Raw genomic sequence first — 26,346 nt, 5'->3', positions numbered from 1 at the left:
TTCAGATTTTCTTGGACTCCATGTTATAGATGTAAAACATGCAAGAAGTGGGAAACAATCCTCCCACTATACTTGGCATTAGTCGGGCCCTTATTGGAGAACAATATCCAGATTGGGGCTCCACAATTCAAGAACGACATGGAGAAACTAGAGATGGTCCAAGGAGAGCAACGGGAATGATTAAAGGGATGAAAAAAATGGACCTATGAGGAAAGGTTAAGAACATTAGAGTATGGACTGAAATCAAGTAGTTACTCAACTTCCAGGACAGAATATATTTTATTTCTCTGGAAGACTAACTCTAAAACTTTAGAATATGAACAATCAAATTTTCCCTTCCTCACATATTGTTACTTGTATCCATATTGTGAAAGACACAGGAAATCTCTCTTGGTTAAAAATGGAAAAAACGCTGTGTTTCAGAGTAAATGATTTAATTTAGTTTTGCTGCTGGTTCCTATCAGATTTTCCAAAAAGCCACTAACTTACCTGACTGGGAAAAAAAAAAAAAAAAAAAGAAAGGTTGTAACTGTTACTATAGGAATTTTCAACTTTAAGTTGTATTGCATCTTTCCCTCCCTTTTTTATTTAGCCTCAATGAACTACACCTTAGTTATGACAATGTGATTATGGTGTGCAGTTCAGCATCCTATTAGCATTAGTCGGCCCAGGAAAGGAAAGTTCTCTACAAATAAAATATATATATATATATATATATATATATATATATATATATATATATATTTACAAATCAGTAGTGTGGATATTAAGAAATCATGGCTTAATTATTAATCACTATCAATATATTCCTTTGAAAAACATTTGACTGGGGCAAGCCCAAGAAGCCCAGTCTAAACTCTGGGATCCCACTGGTTTGAGTCCAGGCTGCTCTGTTTCCAATCTAGCCTTGTGCTAAATGTACCTGGGAAGCCAGAGAAGACAGTCCAGGTACACTGACCCTGCTTCACAGAGGAAAACTGGGTGCAGTTCCAGGCTCCTGACTTCAGCCTCACCCAACTCTGGCCACTGCAACCATCTGAGGACTGCACCAATGAGTGGAACATCTCCTTGTATCTTTGACTCTCTGTAACTCTGCCTTTCGAATAGATAAATTAATCTTCAGAAAATACAAAACAAGTAACCATTTAAACAGAGAATGGCAGACAAAAATAAAATCACCTTAGGTGAACAAAGGCAAAGACAACAGTTGAAAATAACTTCTGAATATCTATCAGTATGTTCTATTGGGTTTCTACACAAAGTCTTCCCATTTAAGTTTGGTATCATGGAACTCTGTCAAGAAAAACCACTTTTCATAATATCATTTCTAACAGTTACACTAACCTGATTAGAAAGCACATTTTTATATATATGTAGTGCGCACATGTGTCTGCATGCAAAGTTTCTATCATCAACGACTAAAAAGGTTTAATTACCATAGGGAGCTCTTCCAGCCAAGGGGTTTATTAACGGAGTTGGGTTACCACTTCCTTCCCTTCTGTTTCGGTCTGCTAATGCTGGGAAATCTGAAAGGTCCAATCCTGTCACATTTTCACTTCCGTCTATATAAGAAAGAATAACATTTATCATAAAAACAAGCCACAATTTGCAATGACAGTGCCTTATCCCTAAATAATGCACAGCACTGAACTAGCTACATGTTTAAGTGCTCATAAGGTACCTGTGAATTGCTTTCATGTCAAAAAATTTGATGAATAATTCAGTAAAGCAGTATATAACCTGCGTATTAAAAATCCCAAATCTTCTAGACTCAAAACAGAGAGTGAGGAATATGATGTCAAACTACTTCCTCTGTAGAAGTTGGTAACTTAAAATCATGTAAGTAAGCAGAGGGAGGTTACTGTGACATGACTGTATCATTTGCAATGAGCTACATTTCAAATGCTCAGAGGCTCAGATACTCACAGTTGTGACAATAATAGTAATTCCAATCAACAACCAGAAAGATACCTGAGGGCAGGCAGAAGTCAAATTCCTGAGGACTTCATCCTCTAACATATTGGTTTCCTATAGAAAAGTGTGTTGTAGGCTTATGGGTATAAGCCAGGGAGTAGTGCTGTATGTTGGGGCAAGGTAGGGCATATACATCTAGGGAGTATGTGGAAAATGTGTTAACTATAATTAAAAAAAAAATCCTAAGCTAATTTTACCCATTACACAGTAGGCGCTCAATAAATAAATACATGCTCAATAAATTTTATTTTTTGTCCATTTTAAATTAAAAAAGAATCCTGCTTTCTTTCTTTAAGACTGAAATTTATCTACATTGTCTATTTTAATAATTCCATTTTTCCCTTTTGAGTGATCTTTAAAATATTACATTCTTAATTTTTAAAGAACACTACATTGTCTTTAATCTTAAATCTAATGTAATATAGCCTTTAACACTTCTTCATTTTACAATTAATTTCTACTTTTAAAAATTTCATAATGAAGACCATATCAAAGACCAACTATCACTTTAAGATTACTTGTTATTGGGAAAACAGACTACACATTTCAAAGCACCTTACAGTTACTAAGGGTAAAAATAAATCATTCATACCCATTGTTTTGAAAAGTTAGTCAATGAATTCTGAATGAAAGTTACTACCACAGGAAAAAGGCAATGGAAGTTAAAATTTGATATATTATTACAAAGCATATTACTTGATTATAAAGTAATTATAAATTATGCACATACATAAACCTTTAATATACAACTTTAGGTTTTGCAACATGGAATTATTCAGAGTATATTTTAATCAAAAACAGTTTATAAATCTTCAAATTTACAGTCTTAGAGAAATATCTTTAGTATAACATAATCTCTGTTAAAACAAAATTTCACAGATCATTCCAAAATTCAGTAGCAGTGTGTAAAGTCCCAATTCAAAATCTAAAAAAAAAATTGTCTCATACATTGTTACTTTATGCTCCAACTAGGGGGAAAAATACTAATTAAGTAAATGTAATATGTAGCCCAATTTTATTGATATTAAAGACTGAAATAGTGCATTTTAGAAACAATGAAATTAAGTATATTATTTTAACATCTTAAAACACAAAACCACCACACACAAATGCTAAAATTTGGAGTATTTTTTTCAAAGTTTTAATCTTGTTTAATCAACTTATGCTGCCAAATATATATTAACATTTAAAAATTGGAAGCCCATCGCCACAAATGACATTTCCTTGTTAAATCTTCTCCTGCCCTTCTACATATGCTCCATTTCACTGATGAGTCTTTTCACCTTCCACTTCCTTTACATACATTTCTCTCCCAACAATCCTGTTCATCTTTGCTCCTATAATAATAATCACATTCTTCATACCCTTTCTCAGGAAAGGGTCTGGAGACAAGGGTGAAGAGGGTGAAACCTGAAGCAAAATAGCAACACACTTCTGTTCTTCCCTGTCTCAAGAAGTTGATCAAAGAAATAAACCAGCAGATTGCAGGAATTGGCTCTTTACTACTGTCAAGTATAAAGTTTTCCAAATAATCAATTTGACTTTTACAGTAAAACGGATCAATAATTCGTAAGGGTTAAACACCGAAATTAGTATTATTTATACTAGTAAGCAAATGAGTGTTTTACATCATATAAGAGTTCTTTCTCTTCAATCTGGGTTTCTGTAGTCAAGAGTGTACACCCCCAACCAAGTCACAAAGTGATAGGGTTAAGGATTAAAAAAGGTTTCAAGCAAAAACAGTTCTGAGGCAAACAGCTCCCAAAATAATCCTGAAACGTTAACATGAATTACGAAATTATCATGCCAGGTGAAAATTATATTTAAATACTCCTTAACTGTTCATTAAGTCCTATTTCTATTGATTTCTCAGTAAATTCTACCACTCAACACAATTAAAAAAAAAAACTAACAAAACTGAAATAGCTAAAGACTAGAATGTTGAATTGCTTATATCTCAGAAATCTCCCATACTTTCACAGGGTACTAGCTCCAGAATAAGCTTACCTGTTCCATTAAAAATGTTACTTGATAAGGAGTTATTCATTCCAAATGCCTGATTCCTGTTCATTCCAAATCCAGACATACTGGGTACATAGAAAATAATTTTAGATATACAGTAAGAATACTAACTTTACGATGAAGAAAAACAAAAGTGTAAACTTTTGATCTCCTCATATAAAACAACAATGTTTCAGAACCAATTCTAATTTATTTTTCTGAATTTAATTTTAATTAAAAAAAAAAAAGAAAAAAGAAAAAACGTCTCCAAAGCCCCTCCATGAACAAGTGAGAACCAAAACATCTTAAATCAATCAATGGACAAAAACGAAATAATTTATATATGAACCTTGAGAAAAAGAGTTTTAGAGTACCATTTGTGTACTTGGACAGCCAACTTGACTAGAAGCATCTAACTTTAAAAATATGCAGGTCAGTGTAGGGCTAATCTTCCTTAACACTTGATGTTCTTTCCTTACTGGTGATTTTCTTACACAGTGTCTCTGTGTCCCGACTAGAACACAGATCCTGACAGAGTCCAGGGCAAATTCAACTTGCATCCTTTGCCCTTCTGTGTTCAGGATGACACACAGAGACAACCAATGCTTAGTTGACTCAAATTAAGTAATGATTTTGTTTTACTGCTTTGTTCCAAAACAAATATTCTTAGCAAATAGAGTTTGTCTTTTGTACATGCAAGGAAAAAAAAATCTGCCTACAGAACCCTAATTCTGAAGCACATGCACAAATGGTGTTTTTGTGAACAACAAATTCCCTCCCCTTTCTTCACAAGCCTAAAACATGGGGAGATAAACAAAAAACAAGATTGAACTAAGAACAGGACCAAATAAATAAGGATCTCAGTAAGAATTACTAATACAGAGTCTATGAAACTACAAATCTTTAATTTCAAATAATTTCTGGTAAAAGACAGTTTAGTGTGTTTGTGTTGAACACAGCTACTCTTTTGGAAGATGGCAATTTCTGCCTACAACTTTAAACTATGGACTAATAACTTTTCATAAAATATGTAGCTGGTAAAACAGCAACACTCTAGAGAATAGGAAGATCAATGGAAATTGTGTTTAAAAAAAAACTTGGCAGAACTGCTGATATAGGTTCCTCCAACATAGACTAAATGCTCCAAGATGAAAACATTTCATCACAAATACAAGTTATCAACAGTAGAAATAAGCAGGGTTTTACAAATCCACATATGCTTAAAAACAATTAGAGTATGAATAAATAAGGAAAGGTAAAAGTTTAAGTATACAATTCAATGAACAATCAATACTAGAAGAATGTGAAAAGATATGATAAAGACCAAGATGGTTAGGAAAGTGTCAAGAAGATGAGACTTTTTACATTCTTGATAAAAATAGTTTAAAAACAAGAGCTATAAAATGATTGAAGAAATACTCATGAATCTAAATAAAAGAACTGGAGTTTATGGGATGAGAGGGTAATCATAAAACATACTACTAATCTGTCTTTTTACAAGTACCTCACAGGAAGAAAAGTAAATGAAATGACTAAGATGATAACAACTAGAGAAGATACCCCCATCCTCCAATAAAAAAAATCATTTTATACATAAAATTAGCCCACAAAATATAGGCAAATCAAGTTGGATTTTGGAGGGGTGGAGTCTTAAATTACCCAGCTTGAAAATCCTAAATAAAAATTATTACTTGCATAGTACATGGAACAACAGTATAAAACACAGTGAAAAATCCCCACAGTATATCTTCTTGTTAGATTTCTCAGACATGACAATTTTCCAGAGTCTTAAAAAGTCTTTGGAAATAAGTCTCCAAAGCACACCGTGTCTTAGTCCAGAAGTACAAATGAGGGTGCAACTAAAGCAAAGCAATAATAACAATCAACCCTGTCTCTGGTCCTAGCATAAATTTGGAACTCTTACCACAGAGGTCGTGACCAGTCTTACTGAAAAAGGAAGGTTATAGCAACTAAAATTTGGCGACTGACAACCCCATAACAGCCCTTTTCTAGCAGCATGTTTTAATATGCTTCCTAACATGAAACTAATTTTTGAAAGAACGTATTGTGAGCTTTGAGATGGTTAAACTTTTGATGTGTAACAGAATCTTTGAATATAAATGTATGATGAAGCACATTTATGAGGCAGAAGCCAAGACTGAAGAATAAAGCATTAAAATATGAAAAAGCAAATCTGAGGATACCCAAAACGACAAGTATACACAGTATCAATAAACATCTTACCTGTTCACAGTAAAAGGCTGTCGAGAAGGCTGCTGCTTTGGCATACATATTATGCTTGGCGAGCTTCTGTTGGGGCTACCTAACCCTGAACTGCTCATGCTATTTGTCCTGCTAGGAATTCCAATGCCCTGACCAACCTGGGAGTGGTTCATCATATTCCTAGGATTCATAGGCAAAATACCCCTGAAAAAGAAGTCCATTATACTAAATAAGCTCTCTATAATCACTCATCAAAAATCTCTATAAATAATCAATTAGTCTAACCCTAGATTCTAATTTTCATTAAATAATTTCTTTTCTTAGTCATTCTATCTCTTAAAAAAAAATCAGAATAAACAAACCAAAAAAGGCAAACTATAGTGGAACTAATGTAAGGTGTTATATTTGAGGTGAGAGAACTAAGGGGTGATTATGACATAAAATATAAACGTATTCACAAATGTACTTAGGATAATTTCATTGCAAATGCATATCATTCTCATATTAATATGCACAATGTCATCTGTTTTACTCTACTATACCAATGAGCATGTAATGGCAAATCAAGAATCAGAATTATTGGGGGTGTGACTGTAAAGTGCACATCTTCCTTTAATAAGAGTTGGCTTTTGAAAAAGCTCTCCAGGAGATGAGTAACCTCTGATATTCATGTGGATTACAACCAATATGCTAACTGTAAAATAAGAACATTTTGCACTATATCTATCCATTTTGATATGAAATAAAACAAGAATGGGTATTTTCCCCTCAGTGAAAGGCACTGAACCAGAAAATCAAATACTTAATAAAAAAAAAAAGCTTCCTTACTCTACACAGATACATTTTGAGAAATATTCTGGTCCATCAATAAATACCTGCTTGGAGATGGAGGCGTGTGAAGTGACATTGTTGGTACCCCTGTTGTTGGCGTGACGTGGCTCGGTAACTGAGTGCCTTGGGATAAGCTGCGATTTAACTGAGGGGTATTGTTGCTCATCCCCCTCATTGGAAGGCCTAGTGCACCTAATAAAGAAATTCAGAAGAAGGAAATTCATTGCCCATCAGGAATGAAATTGTTATCCATCTTCTGGAGTTGGCAATTTAAAACATTTTAAAATGGCCTAACAGTATGCAAATTTTATATGGATATATTCAGTTCACTCGAAATGGACTGTGTCCTTAGTGAAAGTATGTTCTAGTCTGAGATTTAATAGTATGAATGGATATTGTTTTCATTCCTATTTTATCAAATTTCTATTTTATAACAAACTATGTTGATTAAAGGTATATCCATATGCCTTTAAGAAATTTTTATAATCTTGTGTTTTTTAATTCACAGTTGACGTACAAAGACATTTATCTTCACTCTGCACAATTAGCTTTAACTTTTATGATTCTTTTAAAATCTATTTATATATACGTATCTCATTATAATTTTTTTATTTTTTACAAACCAATATAAAGTTCCAGCAACTGTTTAAAAAAAAAAGAAAGCAATTTCTAAGACAGAAAAATTTAACATATTAAAGAGATTTCAAAGGATAACGACCCTGTATTGATCCAGCACTTCTGGGGCCAGATGTTTGCACGCTAATCTTTCAATAGGTGTCACTAGACAACCCAGGGTTTACCATTCAGCTACAGAACACAAAAATAGACTGATTTGGGCAAACTGACCTCAAACACAAACTTCCTGTATTTTTATTTAAACAATGTGGAACATTTTCTCAATGATGCAGAAAAAAGGACATCTTGTGTATTTCATTCTCCTTTGATTCTTAAGAGTAAGGACTTAAAGCCATAGTTTATGCTGTTGTTTTATCTATGAATGTCTCCTTTCTTCTTGATTCACACTTTACAGTACTTTTTATATCTAGTAGCCTAAGGATTTGCTCAACAGTCAACCAAATTTTGAACTGGAACTTCAAGTGCTAAGACAGAGAACTAGTCATCAAATAGATGGCTTAGTAGTAGAGATTTATGGTGATTTCTTCTTCCTTTTCAGTCTAATTTGGGAGTCTCAGATTTCCAAAGATTTGAAGTTTTTTAAAAAAATAACTGGAGCACAAATACAAGCCTTGGATATTTTGTTTCAAATAGCTTTGCTTAAATTTATCTTTTGGTGTTACAATGTGTCACTTTCTAAACTAGGGAGGGGAGTGAATCATACAGACTTCGCTGAGAGGGATCCCCAATTCTTGAACCTGAGAACTCAGCTTGTATTCTCCTGTGACTTATCAACTACACACAGTAATTTAATTCAATGCAATATAGCCAATATATTTTATGTGTACTCTTTTTTCCTTATGTTCAATACAGACTCTAGCTTGAGTCTGCAATACTTGAAGACAGCTGAAGGAGACTGGCTATGTTATTTGTCTAAATCAGATTTTGCGTGTCTTAGTCACTCTTAGTTTTGTGTCCAGGAGAATGCTATTAACTGCAGTCATGTTCTCTGAATCTGGGACAAACTGGTAAGGAAGAACAGATGCAAAATCAATCCATTTAATGGCTTCTTCAGAAGCAACAGTCTTCTCTGTTTTTCCCTAGCTACTCACCAAATGGTATGTTTACATGACGCATTTTTATAAACATTTATTGAGTATCTACTATGTGACAAAGCTGGGCATATAACAGTGGACGAGAGAGAAAAGGCCTCTACTCAGAGGGAGCTTATTTATCTCACTCCCCAAATATGCTGTCTTCAAGTGAGCAATAATTGCCAATTTTCCACATGAGTGTGTTCCCCAAAGGTACCAACCACCAAAAAAAAAAAAAAAAAAAAAAAACCACGCAATTTTACAGCCAGAAGGATTCTTAAAGATCACTTAGCTCAATGTTAGCATTTTACAGATAAGAGATCTTAGCCTCAAGTAAGTTACTAGGCTTTCGCAGGGTGACACAAGTAGTAGGACTAACTTATTTTTTAATTCCTTTAGTGTTTCCTGGCACGACTATGGGACCTCACACAACACAGGTTATAACCATCACAAGTGCCTACAGAATCATAACACTCATCTATTTTATCCCCTGCTTTTTTTCTTTTGAATCTATTTTCTTCTCTCCAAGACTTTCCCCCCTAAACTTCTATCTCCTTGTCTTTTCATCTTTATTCCCTCTTTCATTTTAATGAAAGATTAGAAACCAATCTTCTAGCTTTGTTTCCTTTCCTTTTCACATCCTCTACAGACTAATCACTATACTTTCCAGAAATGTAGTACCCTATGCCCCATTAGTCAGTTAAAACTTAATAGTCAGTTACATCTTATAAAAGATTCACTGATACATGTCCATTCCTATATTTGCATTATTCTAAGCTGCATAATAAGAACATAATTTCAGAAATGTTTCAGATATTAGGGATTACCTGAATATTAGCAAAGAAATACTTGGGGTAGGGAAAGAATGGGAAAGGCTATTGACTTCATTAGAAAACTGGACATACTTGAATTAATTATAGAGCTAAGAGTGGATGCAAGAAGATAGATGGAATAAACAAGACACCACTGTTTACTTTTTGTCTTCAAAATTAATCTTCCGAAAAACAATAAATTCAAAGGTCTTAGTTTCATTTTGTTTTAGTAGATATAAAAAACACTAGAGAAATGAAGAACACCATTTCAAACTAGACCATCAATCTTTGAATACTTAAAAGTTATTTTAAAGGCCCAGCATGGTAGCCTAGCGACTTAAGTCGTGGCTTTGCATGCGCTGGGATCCCATATGAGCGCCAGTTCTAATCCCAGCGGCCCTGCTTTCCATCCAGCTCCCTACTTGTGGCCTGGAAAGCAATCGAGATAGCCTAAAGCTTTGGGACCCTGCACCCACGTGGGAGACCCAGAGGAGGCTCTGGGCTCCTGGTTTCGCATTGGCTTAATTCCAGATGTTGCGGCTGCTTGAGGGAGTAAATCATCGGACGGAAGATCTTCCTCTCTGTCTCCCCTCCGCTCTGTATATCTGACTTTGCAATAAGAATAAATCTTTTTTTAAAAAAAAGCTATTTTAAATTTAAAAACTCTTTCTTTTTTTTTTTTAAAGATTTATTCATTTTATTATAGCCAGATATACACAGAGGAGAGACAGAGAGAAAGATCTTCCATCCGATGACTCACTCCCCAAGTGAGCCGCAACGGGCCAGTGTGTGCCGATCCGAAGCCGGGAACCTGGAACCTCTTCCAGGTCTCCCACGCGGGTGCAGGGTCCCAATGCATTGGGCCGTCCTCAACTGCTTTCCCAGGCCACAAACAGGGAGCTGGATGGGAAGTGGAGCTGCCGGGACTAGAACCGGCGCCCACATGGGATCCCGGGGCTTTCAAGGCGAGGACTTTAGCCGCTAGGCCATGCCGCCGGGCCCTAAAAACTATTTCTTAAAAAAGAGCACAATAATGATTTTCAGAAAACAAAATACACTGAGTCATTGAGTTTGATTTACTTGAGTCAGATTGTTACAAATAGAATGTTACAAGATGGGAAAAATTTAATCTTGCTACAATTACAAATAATCACAGAAAATGATCTCCAAATTAGCATGCCAACAGAGTATGCAAACTGAAAGATTTTTTCATAAAGGAACTCAGATATATATTATATACATATATATAAAATATATCAAATATATGAATATATATATATTCATGAGCACGGGCATGAGTAGATGACTGGGAAGACATGGGAGGACAGTAGAATTAACATTTATTGAATCCTGACAGCCAAGCACTATGTCCTTCTGACAATAATCCTACAGCCAAGATACTCTCTTTTTATACACAGAGAATAAAACAATGAGCCAGATACAAATAAAAGGTTCAATTCTGCATACATATTTTTCTTTGACAATTTGCAACAAAACATAGTGCATGCACTATTAGGAAGACTACGTGAGCATATTTTTCACCTCTCACTGGCAGGGTATTAAAAAAAATGAGCTAAATCACTTGATGATCATTGTTCACAAATTCTAAACAATATGATCTCAGAAATTATTCCATACATTGTCTCTACTGCACATGCTCAGAGCCCATCCCTTAATAGTATCAGTGAAAAGTGCCATACTTCATTTAATCTTTTGCTAGAGATAAGCATTAGCAGTACAGGTCATCTGAAATATGTTCAGCCACAGCAATCAAATCCCTAAACGAAGCTTCTTGAAATGTTTACAGGGGGAATCCCTAATCAAATAAAGAAGACTTTTGCAATCCCAAAATATCCAACTTTCTCTACAGATTCAGGACTGGGACCCATGCCAACCAAGGTAACAGTACTAAAACAGCGCTTTATCTCTCAATCTCTTCTCAACACCAACCTGCCATGCATCTATATGGTTAATATTCCCTCTGTAATAATTTTCACTATGCAATTCCCTTTATGAAACTCAAAGAATTTTTAAAATAGCAAACACTTCAGTGATCATTCAGCTAAGTTACAAATGAAAAATTCCTATCAGCTGTTAAGTGACTTGGCCAACAGCACACACGATGAAGCATAAAGATAAATGTCTTGACTACTATTGAAAATGTCCCTTCACAATTAACTCAGCTTCAACCTTTTTTTAAAAAGTAGTTGCTAACTTATGCATTACAAAGAAAACTATAAAATCTGGTTCCCATCTCCAGAAACTGTGATTTAGTTTGAATACAGTCAATTCACTGGCACCTGGACTTTTAAAATTCCCCAGATGTTTTCAGATGTGCAATCAGGTTTGAACATTGTTATGTATCAGAAAATACCATTAGTTAAATCTTTAACATTCTGTCAGGATCCAAAGTATTCTTTCTACACTTAATTAATATTGGACTCTCTTCACAGCTAAATATTTGATTTATAACCTTGGGCCTGTTTTCTCTATCGTCAAATCTTCCCTGTACCTTAAACTCTCACATCATTCAACTCACCAAGAATACTCTGATTTCCCTTGCTTTTAAACTGACTAAATAGGGGAAGAAACGTAATGAATAAGGTTATTACATAGTGCACCTAGTGTATTTGAGTACATATATGCTAATACCTAAAATTTCACCCAGACATAGGAATAGAGTGGTTTATATACATTAAACAATATAAGTAATGAAGAGTAGTTAACAAAGTATCTGGTGGTCGTAATGGTAAGGAAGTCCAGGCTCTTAAGCATTTGATGTCTTAATAGACTGATACTTCATTAACCTCTCTATTCATTACACTGACCTTCTCAGTCTTCCTTTAACACTGTTGATGCTTGCATTGTCATTACTACAACCTTTACAACTGCTGTTGACCATACCCAAAAAGCTCTCCTCTAGAACTTTCTAAGAAATCCTCTTCAATACTCAAAGATCTCCATTCCAATTTTGCTTCTTTAGAGAGTCTTTTTGTCTCCTCCATAAAATATTACTTCAATCACTCATCCCATTAATCTAATTTTTATAGTACTCTATCATGCAAAACTCATTTAGAGTATTGCCTGCCTGTTTTTTTGTCTTCCTCCATTAAAACATAAGCAACATTTCCCACGTTTTTATTTGGATGTTACAATAATTCCCACTCATGGCAGGGAATCAATCAACACAGAATGAATGAATAAATCCTAAAACAATGTCTTCTACAGACAGTGTCATGTGAACCTAACACTGGTGGTCTCCACTATGTGCAAACGGCCTTCTGAGTCATGACACCCAGTAAACATCTTGCAGCATCTAGATTTCAAAGAATCTGCTGCTCTCTGTTTTGTTGCAAAACATGTAACCCTGTTTCATTATCTATTTTTATAATTTTAGCCAAGTTCTTCTTTCTCTCATAGAGTTCTTGTGAAGAATAAGTGAGTTCATTCATACAAAGTACTTAAAATAGTGACTGGTACTCAACAGAGATTAGTACATTTTTGGTGGATGGTGAAACATGCTTATGGAAGGTGAAGATACAATGAGATGTCTAACCAAGGATGGTTTTTATCAGAAAACAGATGTTATATGGGAGACAATTAAACACTGCAGAAGCCGTGCTCATGAAATTAGAAAACAGCAAAGATCTAAGATATCCCACAGAAACATGAAGACCATACTTCGTCACCTCCTTGATAAACTGGACTATCTCCAAATCTACAACATGCTATGGATATTGCTCTTACTGTTTAAACTTCACCCTTCTCTTCAAGCTGAAATTCAAAACACGACCTAATTTGTGAGTCCTTTCTTGAAGACGCACCAACAATAAGCGATGACTTCTGCCTTTAAAATATCCATAAAACTTTTCAACTCATCAAATGGAATTACCTCTCTCCCCAACTCTAAAAACTCTCAAGTCCTGTTGGTAAGAAAAGGTCACTCCAACTACACCACTTAATTTTAGTGCACTGAATTTCTAGGAGAAATTAATTCCTGTTCTCACGTTGATTGCAATCTAGTGGACAGCTTCAACAAGCCCACAGATTGCAGAACCTGTAAATTATATCTAAAATCTTACACAAAAAATAAAACATCTAGACAGCCTCAAACCTATGTTCACTGTTTTCTGTAGATGCTACCTGGCATGATACTCACATGAACCCTTGGATGAAAAGTTACTTACATCTTGTGATAAAATTAGAGAACCTGATAGCATATAAGCTCTCAGTCCAGACTTTTCTGGATTATCTCATGTTCTATACACTAACTTGCAGCCAAATCTGGCAAAATGTAGGTATAAGCAGTTCTACATTCTTTGCCATAGGAATTCCCTCTCTTGGTTAAGCTCACCAAACCTTAGCTGCTATGAGGACACTATTCCTGCTCAGTTCTTCCATAGCCAACTTTTTAACCATCACAGGAATCCACTGCAAACAACAGATCAACATCTAAATAGCAAAAAGTCTTACTCTCAACTTTGCCAATCTGAACACAAAGCAAATGGTGATGCTCAATGCAAACTTGGGAGAAAAAGTAACTTTCGGTTTTATGAAATTTAAGTTGTCATTCCTTACTTCTCCATCCATCGATCTCTCGAATTTTACTATCTGACTGAAACCACAAAAATGCTGACCCTTAAGCTGCACAAGGCAGCTTGTGCATTGCCATCTGCCTAGGTATTTGTTCTGACTACCCAGCAGGTAATGGAGCTGTCTGACTCTTGAGATGATTGTAAGTAGACAGAGACTGGTAACTTAGGCAGCCATTTCCCATCAGTTATATCTCCTAAAGGCATGCCCTAGAAGGAAATAACTGCACACTGACCTGAAACACTTCAGTTTTAAGTTGATCATACATTCAGTTTTTGTATATGTCACAACCTAAAATGTGACTTTAAAGAGTGCGATACATTTAAAATTGTTTCTTCAACAATATGGACATCTAGATACTTCATATACTGAACTTCAACACGATATGCTTGCAAATATGTCTTCTTTCTAAATTTCTCATCAAAATTAATCTGCTTACTTATTAACTCTGTTCATCCTTAAAAAAACAATGATATATATGAATTAAGAAAACATAAAAACATAAAAAAATCTAGCATGCCAAAGATATATTTCAAACATAATCAATTATGCATATGAGCCTAATTCTACATTCACAGATTACAAAAACTAGAACTTTCAATGTTCAACCAGCTGACTACGAATTTTTCTCATTCTCCTTTCAAAAACAGCTTTTGTTTCTCAAATATAGTACTGTGGTAATGTTACGAATATTGATAAGGTGAAAGAAAAAAGTATTTGCAGTTGTTGTATATGTGTAAAGCTAGTTCTAAGAAATCCCCATTGTTATTGCAAAGGCAAAAGTCATACTAAAATACACACTAAACAGAATGAATTACCAGCTAAAATCTTCAACAGCTAAAAATAAGCATTTGTGGACGGACAAGCAATACCTGTTTTTATATATGAAAGTCTTTCTAAATAAGTTTTTAGAGGAAAACTTTTTCAGTGAAAGGAATTAATAAAATTTACTAATCTGCATTAACAAAACTGTATTCCATAGCAAAACAAGAAAGCAAGGGAAGATTTGAAAAAAAAAAAGATGGAAATTATGTCTATACAAAGTAGGTTTCATTCTTAAAAGAACTACCAAATCAACTGATCAGTAAAGTGGCATGACAACTATCCTGACAAATATTAAAGCTTCCAAATCAAATAACTAATTCTGCTTGAAGCATGCTAAGATAGTTGGTGTTATCAGAAGTCTCACCCAGTTACCCAGTTATTCCATAATCCTTGATAAGAATTTATATTTTAACTCTTCCATTAATAAAAATATTAACTAGAATGAGAAATCAACAGCTCTTTTGACATTAACAGAGATGATAAAATTTATTAGTATGTAACAAACTGGAAAATTTGGAAAATATGGTACTTCATAATTTAGTTTTGTAAAAATTTTACATGATGATCATTTATCATTTATTGAGCGCTTACTATGCGCCAGGCACTGTGCTAAGCACTTACTCCACATGATGAAGAACTGAACTGTGAGAAAAAAAAAAATCCAAATCCTGAACCCATGCCGAGCTAGAGGAAAAGACACATTTGCCAAACAAAAAATATTTCACAAACTGCTGCTAATTAATAGGATTTCAACAATAAATATGTCAAAAAATCAAGTATATTCGAACAGCCAACAAACTTTTACCTTAATCTGAGACACAACAAATGGCTATTTTTAATTTGTTTAGCAAACTCTTCTTCAAAAATACTACAAAGTATGTCAAATGATTAAAATATCATAGTAAATGAAAATCTATGATATACCTCAAGTAATGATAACTTTAGAGTTGGTAAGGCCTGGGAGATTTTTTTTTTCATAAATGAAAGAAGGAAAACTCAAAAAATTAAATATTGTTGTCTTTCAACTCTATAAAGGCAGCAGTGTTTTCTTTTTTTGGTGGTTATTTATCTTTCTCTTTAAATAAAGTATCCCAGAATAAATACAAAATTCTTACTTTGTTGCCCGTATAAGCTTGCCCCAAACTGAGACAGCTGACCTGATGTAGATGGTGATGCCAGCATCTAGAAACAAATTAATTACATTAGAGCTTAAAGAAAGAACACGGACATTGCATTCACACTTGACAAAGTTACACTGTACCATCAATGTGTCTAACCCACACTTCTCATTCACCATAAAACATATAACACTCCATAATATCACACTTATTGAGACTATCAAAATTGGATGAAAACAATGGTGGAACTGGAATTAATTTTAATACCGCAGGTTTTTCATTAAATTACATTAACTATAGTAGCACTATCACTTCACTAAAAGAAAAACTAGACAATACTTCTAGATGTCAGCTATTTTATAAACCCTTAGGCAAAATTCCATGACTCTTAGTAACACATTAGACTAAATTCTTAATTCAGTTTATTATCCTAATAATGACTTTACACTTCACAAGAGCATTCCTGACTTTTCCATATCAACAGCTGATACGTAGAAAATTGGTAGAAAAATCTAATATATACACAACTGTATAAGTAGAGAGATGATACAAGCACAAGTAAAAAATAATTAAAGCAAATATACATATCTAATTCATATCTGTTATATATACGGTTACTGATGACACATATGCCACTGCAATTAATGTACAACACCTGTGAACTGCTTATATCAGTGTCTTTTTTCCTCAGTAGTACATATTTTGAAATATGCTATGTTTATTCTTATATTTCTCCAAAGACATGTGAGCAGCAGCACTACACACAAGATAGAAACGTAAGCTGAATAAATGAGATGGGCAAATAAAATACTAATGTATCCTCTGCCTTATGTAACGCAGCCACTGAAACACCTTAATTAAACAAGATACGGCCATTTCATCAACAGGCTTAAAAGCTACAAAAGCGGCCCGGCGGCGTGGCCTAGCGGCTAGGGTCCTCGCCTTGAACGCCCTGGATCCCATATGGGCGCCAGTTCTAATCCCGGCAGCTCCACTTCCCATCCAGCTCCCTGCTTGTGGCCTGGGAAAGCAGTCGAGGACGACCCAAACCTTTGGGACCCCACACCTGCGTGGGAGACCTGGAAGAGGTTCCTGGTTCCTGGCTTCTGATCGGCACAGCACCGGCTGTTGCTGTCACTTGAGGAGTGAATCAACAGACGGAAGATCTTCCTCTCTGTCTCTCCTCCTCTCTGTATATCTGATTTTGTAATAAAATAAAATAAATCTTTAAAAAAAAAGCTACAAAGGCAAGACAGTGAGTCATACCTAGTACATGAGTGGCACATGCTTCAAGGAAGTACAAGCATCACTGGAGAATGCTGCCCAAGGGTAAGTTATCAGGGATGTTTTAAAATACAACAAAAGTCAGTTACAGAATCAGTAAACAAAGCACTAAATAGTGGTGCAAGCCTCACGCTACTAGGATACAGAAGAATAACCAGCAAAAGAATGGTGGGTCCAGATTGCCACGGGTCCCTTCCTAAATGATGGCTGCCAATTATAGCAACAGTGAGGCAATATGCTATTAAGTAAGGCAGTAACATGACCAAGAGGTGTTTTGGGAAGAAGTAAATGGAAAAGGGAAATGGTGACACTAAGCCAGGAGAGCAGAAGCGGAACTACAACCCAAACAGGGATTCTAATGGTAAAGTAACATTTATTTTTCTGTCCTGCCGAAGCAGTTGGAACACAGAAGAGAGGCGAGTGAAGAGTCACAGACATGGAACTACTGGAGTGGGGTCCAAAACAGAAATATGATGACACTGATTATGGCTAGGAAAACCAAGTCAAGAAACGGCTAAACAACGGGAGTTTGACAAAATATCTTTGCTATTTTCATGCATAACTTTTAAGTTGTTTTAATTATTCTAAAGCTCCTAATTTTAAAAAATATGATAGCTTTGAACTAATGGTACAACACATTACTTTCCTCAAGTAGGGTTGAACAACAACACTCTGAAAGCCACATATTTATAGTAATTAATTTGGGTGTGCAATATAAACACTTAATCTGCCATATAACAAAACTATAGATTCTTATGCATGGTCAAGTTCTTAGATTAAAGTAATTAACAAATTATAATTGTATTTCAAAAACTATTTGCATTGTCACTAGCTACAATTTTGACACACATGATCAGTAATAGTCTAAATATTTCATTTTTAAAAATGTGTATGAGCGCAGTAGCCTAGTGGCTAAAGTCCTTGTCTTACACGAACTGTGATCCCATAAGGGCGACTGTTCGCAACCCAGCTGCGCCACTTCCCTTCCAGCTCCCTGCCCTGCTTATGGCCTGGGGAAGTCGTCGAGGACGGCCCAAAGCCTTGGGACCCTGCAAACATGCAGGAGACCCGAAAGAAGCTCTTGGCTTCTGACTTATGGAGTGAACCAGCAGATGGAAAAATCTTTCTGTGTCTCTCCTTCTCTCTATAAATCTGACTTTCCAACAAAAATAAAAAAAATTTTTTTAAAGTATATGTGAAAATTTCATAATAGGCAAATAAGACTTCTGGCGGTTTTTTCACAAAAGCACCAAAGCATTATGTTTCATCTCCCTCCAATAGGCAGTAGGAGGTCTTCAAAAACTTCACGGAACATGAGTATTATTTTAAAAATACACCTGAGTTTCAAACTTGTGTTGTGCAGGGTAGGCACTGAGGTACCGCACGCTTGTATCCCACATTCGACTTCTACTTGAAGGCCTCACTCCTACACATCCATGCAGCAAAGCAGCATACGATGCTCCATGTCCTTGGGTTCCCACAAGCCATGAAGGCGACCTGAACAGAAGCTCTGCTTTGTGGTGTTTGCTGGGCCCTGCCCTGGTTCAGCTCTAGTTTTTGCAAGTATTTGGGGAATGAATCAGATGGATATTTTTCTGTCTACCTCGTCCTCCTGCCACCCTACCTTTCAAACAAAAAGTTTCCAAAAATAAACTTATTGTTTAATTTCATTGCCAGAAAATTTTTAAAGTACTCTCATACACATTTAATCGTGACATCTATTTTAAGAAACTCTTACATTAGTTTGGTAGAGAAACTATTTTTGATGGAAGGGCACATGGTTTCAAATTACAGCGAAAAGTTATTAAGTAAAATTAACCTGACAAGAAGATAAATTCTAAAAGGAAGTATTCTATGCTTTAAAATGATCTTCTAAAACCGTTATACTATATATCAAAGAAATGATGAAAATATAACTAAAAGCAACTAAAAGTTGTTATTGCAGGATAAAAAAGTAAATAAAGGGTCAGCATTGTGACACATCAGGTACCCGTAACACCGGCATCATACGTGGGTGCTGGTTGAGTCAAAGCTGTTCCGCTACTCATCCAGCTTCCTGATAAAGCATCTGGGAAAGCAGAAGATGGTCTCAGTCCAGGGAAATACAGATGGGAGTTGCGGGTTCCTGGCCAGCCTGGCCAGCTTCAGCCATTGCACCCATTTGGGGAGTGAGCCAGTAGATATAGGATATTCTTTTTCTAGTTTTCGCTTGTCTCTAATTCCATCTTATAAATTAAATAAATCTTAAGTAAACAAACATAAAATGACTTTTTACTATAAGATATGCCAATATTGAAAGCAGCAGCTTAGCATGCAGTCCCACATCACCAGTCCCAGGAATGCTTAAATGTTCTTAGTATGCATGTTAAATTGCTTTTCATAGCCTGTATGATTTATATTTACACTTCCACAGAAGTGCCTTCAACGTCTGTTCACTATTTTCCTGCTTTCCAGGGACAGGTATTTGGGCTAGTCAAGCTAGCTGTACCCACATGAGAATGTCTGTGTTCAAGCAGGGCTTTACTCCAATCCCACTTCCTGCTACTGCACACTCTGGAAGGCAAGGCCTCTGGGCTCTGCCACACCTGGAGAAGTTTCAAACTCTCATCTTCGGCTCTGCTTGCTGAGCTTATGGTGGGCATCTGGATCAGAGGATGTGAGCTCTCTGCTCATCTCATAACTCTTAAATAAATTCTTCTTTTTAAACTCCAGATTTTGGAGCTTTATGAAATTTGGATTCTCAGATTAGAAATTTTCAACATTAAAGTCTACAGAAAGATTCCAAAATCAGAAAGACTTTGAAACACAACCAGAATTACCTGATGCTTAACTTGCATGTTAGGAATAAAATAGTATTTTCTTGCTATCTCAGTGGTGGCAGATTAAACAGTTTGAAATTATTTTTGAAAATATATTTAATTTTGCTGTATTTTTGTAGGTAAATAATTTCACCTCCCTTTTACAATTAGGTTAACTACGATTATAACGTTAAACTTAATGAAAGTGTGAAGACCAATGAGTTTAATCAGGTTTAGAAAGTTTGCTCCAAATTATTTGACATTTAAAATTTCAATATCCTAAGAGTATGCTCTGGTTTATTTTCTACCTCACTCTATCAGTTTGTTATTGCCATATAAAAATGGCATTTATACAAAAAGTCGTATTTTCTTCCAAAAATTTGTAAAAAGTGGGTCAGACTGCTTGCTACTGATCCAGTTCCCTGCTAATGCACCTGGGAAAGCAGCAGATGGCTGGCCGAGTGCCTGCTCTCCTGCTGCCAAGGTTGAAGGCACTGACCGCCTTCTGGGATCCAGGCTTTTGTCATGTCCAGCCCTGGCTGTTGTGGCCACTGAGGGAAAGAAACAAGCAGATGAAGACTGACATCCATCCCCACACCTCTGGCAATTTGCCTTAGCAATAAACAAACAAACAAATAAATATATCTCAAAAACCAAACACCTAAGATAAATTTTTTAGTTCATTAATATTATCTGCAAATAATAATTTCTGATTTTCTATTTAACAAAACCCTAGTGATAGTGTATTATTTCTTTGACATTACTGTGTGAGTAGGTTTTATGAAAATAGTAGTAAATTAAAAGACAAAATCCTGGGGCCAGTGCCATGGCTCAACAGGCTGAATCTTCAACTTGCACACGACAGGGTCCAATGTGTCTACCAGTTCCGGTAAGAGCTGCTCAACTTCCAATCAAGCTCCCTGCTTATGGCCTGAGAAATCAGCAAAAGATTGCCCAAGTTCTTGGCTTCCAGCAACCCATGAGGGAGGAAAAGGCTCCTGGCTCCTAGCTTTGGATTGGCTCAGCTCGGGCCACTGTGGCCATTTGGAGACTGACCCAGTGGATGGAACATCTTTTCCTTTCTGCATCTCATTCTCTGTGTAAAATTTGCCTTTCGAATAAAAAAAAATAATAAAAAAAAAAAAGGGACAAAACCCCTGTGTTTGTTAAGCTTAAATTCTAATGGAAGTATATTCATCAATATACAATTAATAAACATGTACTTCCAGGTAGTGATAGATGTTATCATTTTACAGAGAAAGATAGGGAAAGATTCTTGGATAAGATGTTTCAGCAGAGACCTAGATACACTGAAAAGATTTAAAAAAAAAAATGGCTAAGAACTGACAGGAAAGAATTCTAAGAGCCAGAGCTTCAGCCAGCCTGACTCCAAGATCCGGTTAATTACCATTTATGAGGGGACAAGGGTAGTAACAGGACGCATTCCTTTTTTATATCACATTTAAACAAATCATTGACAGTTGGTGTCCTGAGGAAAACATTAAGTTCCTTTAACTGTTATAAGCTAATGAGAATAAAAGCAAAGACAGGTTCAAACTGCTCTCTGGTTTGTCAAAATAAGCAAGCAGGGTCCCACTTTATGAGTTTTGTGTTTTGTTCTTGAATTATATGCTTGTTTGATGGGAGGAGTTACAGAGACAGGGAGAGACAAATGCCAAGATCTTCCACCTGTAGCTTCTTTTTCTTTTTTAAAATTTTGCTATTTTGGACCTGGCGCGATAGTGTAGTGGCTAAAGTCCTCGCCTTGAATGCGCCAGGATCCCATATGGGCGCCGGTTCTAATCCCAGCAGCTCCACTTCCCGTCCAGCTCCCTGCTTGTGGCCTGGGAAAGCAGTCGAGGACGGCCCAAAGCCTTGGGACCCTGCACCCACGTGGGAGACCTGGAAAGAGTTCCTGGCTCCTGGCCTCAGACTGGCTCAACTCCAGCTGTTGCGGCCACTTGGGGAGTGAACCATCGGATGGAAAATCTTCCTCTCTGTACATCTGCCTTTCCAATACAATAAAAAAAACTTTAAAACATTTTTACTATTTTTTTTTATTGGAAAGTCAGATGTACAAAGGAGAGACAGAAAAAAAAAAAAAGATCTTCCTTCCTCTGGTTCATTTTCCAAGTAGTTGCAATGGCTAGAGCTGCACTGATGAGAAGCCAGGTGCTTCTTCTGGGCTTCCCATATAGGTGCAGGGTTCCAAGGCTTTGGGCCATCCTCTGTTTCTTCCCCTGGCCACAAGAGGAGAGCTGCATGGGAAGTGGAGCAGCCAGGATGGGAACTGGCACCCATATGGAATCCTGGTGCCTGCAAGGGGAGAACTTTCGGCCCTAGTTACCATACTGGGATAGGCTTTAGCCAGAAACTTCATCCAGGACTCCTACTTGGGTGGCAGGGGTGTTGGATTCGAAGTGGAGCACTGGGGATACAAAGCAATACCCATATGGGAAGCCTGTGTCACAGGCAACAGCCTAACTTGCTCTGCCACATCACAAGCAGAAGTTTAAAAAGTAAACGAGAGGCTGTGTGGTGCAGTAGTGTGGACATTCACTTCCCGTATCAGAGTGCCTGGCTCTGGTTCTAATTCCACCCTTCTACTAATGCACACAGTGCGGGAGAGCGGCCAATGGCTCAAGGATACAACTCCTCTTCACTTGAATGGGAGACCTGATTGAAATTTCGGGCTCCAGAGTTTGACCTGGCCCAGCCCTTGGCTATCGTGAGCTTTTGCAGAATGAATGAGCAGGTGGAAAATCTCTTTGGTTTTTGATACAAGACAAAAATAATTATTTGCAGATGTAAAACTTAGTAAAATCAAATAGAATGTCATTCTTGATAATGATTAAAATAATAACAGCATCAATTAAACATTATCTGTTTTAAAGGTTTTAAATTTTTCTTTCAATTCTCACAACCACCTGTGAATCATATACCACTGTTCCTATTTTGTAGAGAAAAACTGATAGAGAAACTCAGTGACCTGCCTGAGGACTCACAGCCAGTAACTTATACAGAAGCAGGATCACTAGAGACCGTATTCCCTATCACCCAGAACCTATGAGTTTAAAAAATAGTTCCCCATAAAGTAAATGAACAAAGTAACCTATCCATCAATAAAAATTCAATCAGAAAATTGTAATGAAAATGGCATCTATAAAACCCTACCTAATAAAAGGCATGAATAGCATGATAAAAAGAGAAATTGCCTTTTGAAAGAAGTCAAGGTGGATACTAATAATCATCAAAAACATTATTGAATACCTGACATACAGAAAACCCGATTCAACATGTTAAAATGCCTATAAACATTGCAGCAACTCACATCATGCTGTAGTTTTACACAGACAGTTAAATAAACTGAACCAGAGTTTATAAAACAGGTCCACAAATGCATCAGATAGTACGTGTTAAGGAGGAATGTTTCAGTTAACCACAACTGAATAGTCCAATTCAGGTATGTGCATAAACGGTTAGATTACAGCCCTTATAACACTTTCTCTCTCAGTCTACATCGTTCAGCTACTGTGTGGCTAAGTTTTCTGACAAATGACTGGCTGCACAAATGGTGCTTGGGATCGCCAGGCCATGTCACAGGGGAAAAAGTATCTGACACCTCATAATCTATATCTTAAATCAATATACTTTTACTGGAAAGCCATGTGATGCACTTAGCATGACAGGCAGCAACTGGGAAAGAGCTTTCTAAACAGAATATCAAAAATAAAAATCACTTAAAAAATTTGTGGATCACATTTAAGAAAAAATAAAAAATATTTGTTACAAATACCATAAGCTAATTAAAAGTGAAATACTAAAAATTATTTTTAATAGTGTGAGGATATTAACACAAAGGATATAAACAAGTAAAACTTACTGTCCTAATACAGAAATGGGCACAAAGAATACAAACAGGCCATAATTACATGGAAGATATAATGCTCAGACGTGTCTACCAAATTAGTGATACTTTGATATACTGTTTTGTACACATTAAAACACTTAAGACCACCTATAGCATACTTCCAGGAAGTCGCTGGTATCTCCAGGACCTGGAGAATGCTAATTAAAATATAAACTGCTATGAATTTTCAGGTGGAAAATGTTTAAGCTTGCCCCTAAGAATTTACATATCTTTCATAAATTTTTATTTTTCATAAAATAAGTAATAACCAGAACTGAAATCTACTAGTAAATTATTGCTCTTGAGTTTACAGGGATATTTTCTAAAGTTTGCCACAGATACCCTGTGCTATATGCTTCTTAAGAATAAAGATAACAGCAACAGCAGATATTTATGAGAAAGCTGCTATAAAATGACTTCAAAAGTTCACAGAAAAGTGAAATTTGAAGAAAATTTCCTTTGGCCCAGAATATTTTGAAATTCAGAAGTAATTTTTTCATAATATACTTTTCCCATCAACTTTTTGAAAATCACCCTTGTCTATTACTCTCATTTTACAGATGAAGGTACTAGTGCTTGGAAGGCCAAGGCAGTTACTAAAACACTTGTCTGCATGGATTCAGAATCCAAGTTCTTAACCTGTATACTGCTTAGATGACTTTCTGGAGCAACACATTCTGTATTATTTCCCCAACAACCAACTACAGTGGAATGATAGTCGATATAACTGAGTATGTATGTGAGTGTGTATGTTAACAATGAACTCAAGCACGCAGCATTTCCGCTTTCTGGAACAGTCATCTCTTTGTCATTCATTTTCTCCTAAAATTTTTAATTTTTTCATTTATTTGAAAGGCAGAGAAACAGAAAGAGAAAGCTACAGAGACTGTATAGAAAAGTTGTACATCGACAGGTCTACGCCCTAAATGTCTAGGACAGTCTGAGTTGAGCCAAGTCAAAGCCAGGAGGCCAGACCTTGATCTATTCTCCAACATGTATGGCAGGGACCCCAGTATTTGAGCTATCACCTGTCACAGGGTGCACATTAGCAGGAAAACTGGATATGATGCAGAAAAGCTTTGAAACAAGCATTTTAACACAGGTTTGCAGAAATCCTAAGTGTTAACCACTGTACTACATGCCTGCACAGTCATTCATTTTTTCTTTTTTTTTTTTAAAGATTTATTCATTTTTATTACAGCCAGATATACACAGAAGGAGAGACAGAGAGGAAGATCTTCCATCCGATGATTCACTCCCCAAGTGAGCCGCAACGGGCCGATGCGCGCCGATCCAAAGCCGGGAACCCGGAACCTCCTCCGGGTCTCCCACACGGGTGCAGGGTCCCAATGCATTGGGCCGTCCCCAACTGCCCTCCCAGGCCACAAGCAGGGAGCTGGATGGGAAGTGGAGCTGCCGGGACCAGAACCGGTGCCCACATGGGATCCCGGGGCCTTCAAGGCGAGGACTTAAGCTGCTAGGCCATGCCGTCGGGCCCCAGTCATTCATTTTCTATGCAAATTCTATTCCAGATTTCAGTTGAAAGTCTCTGAGCTTTCTAATACAGAAGTTCTTCAATATGTCTTCATAATTTGGTTCACCAACTGAGATGCTAGTTGGGACTCTGAAACCCTATTAAACAAAGTGCCTGGGTTTTGCTATCATTCTAACTTCCCGCAGATTTGCACCCTGGGAGGTGGAGGTGATGGTTTCTGTGGTTGGACTCCTGTCATCCATGTGGCCGACCTGGATTGAATTCCTGGCTCTTGGCTCTGGGTGAGCCCAGCTTCAGCTCCTGGGGGCATCTGAAGAGTGAACCGTAGATAAGAGGTGCCGTTCTGCCTCCCAAGTCATATTTACAAGAAAGTATTTAAAAAGAAAAGGTTGCTGTGGTGTAAAAATGTACTGAAGCTCATGCATTATTTTCTCATAATAGCCATTCTCCATGAATTTCCTGCAGACCCCTCATAAAGCTTGGTCACTTAAAAGTAATGTCTGTTTTTGAAACTACCAAAAGTACATCACAAATTCTTTATCTACAAACATCTCAAACATGGAAATGATTCAAACAAAATTTAAAATCAAATTAACTATGTTCATTGACATGTTTTCAAAAAGGACCAAAATTTTAGTAAAAAGATCTAAAATCAGCTAATTTGTGAAATCTTAAAAAGATATCTGTGATTTACTAATGATCAACCCTGTAACAAAATGAGATTTGTTACATGCCTCAGATTTAAAAGTGCTCTAAAGACCAATAGATTGCTT

The 26,346-nt window shown here is 36.3% G+C and overlaps 1 protein-coding gene across 8 annotated transcripts in view; it reads right to left on the bottom strand.

Moving 5' to 3' along the window:
• Window positions 1–26,346, bottom strand: part of CNOT2 (CCR4-NOT transcription complex subunit 2) — a 98,696-nt gene that overhangs the window by 19,087 nt on the left and 53,263 nt on the right. For 7 of the 8 annotated variants that reach the window (XM_058673613.1, XM_058673617.1, XM_004583023.3 and 4 more), the window contains 5 exons: window positions 16,084–16,150; window positions 7,074–7,221; window positions 6,220–6,402; window positions 3,982–4,061; window positions 1,437–1,562 (listed from right to left, as the gene is read on the bottom strand). In XM_058673613.1, coding sequence (XP_058529596.1) covers window positions 1,437–1,562; window positions 3,982–4,061; window positions 6,220–6,402; window positions 7,074–7,221; window positions 16,084–16,150 — 604 coding nt within the window. The remainder of the gene's footprint in view (window positions 1–1,436; window positions 1,563–3,981; window positions 4,062–6,219; window positions 6,403–7,073; window positions 7,222–16,083; window positions 16,151–26,346) is intronic. The other variant, XM_058673618.1, reaches the window with a different exon arrangement.

Source organism: Ochotona princeps, chromosome 15 (genome assembly GCF_030435755.1).
Source record: "Ochotona princeps isolate mOchPri1 chromosome 15, mOchPri1.hap1, whole genome shotgun sequence".
NCBI lineage: Eukaryota > Metazoa > Chordata > Mammalia > Lagomorpha > Ochotonidae > Ochotona > Ochotona princeps.
Note: the sequence above shows the minus strand (reverse complement) of the source record. Positions and strands in the feature narration are given on the sequence as shown.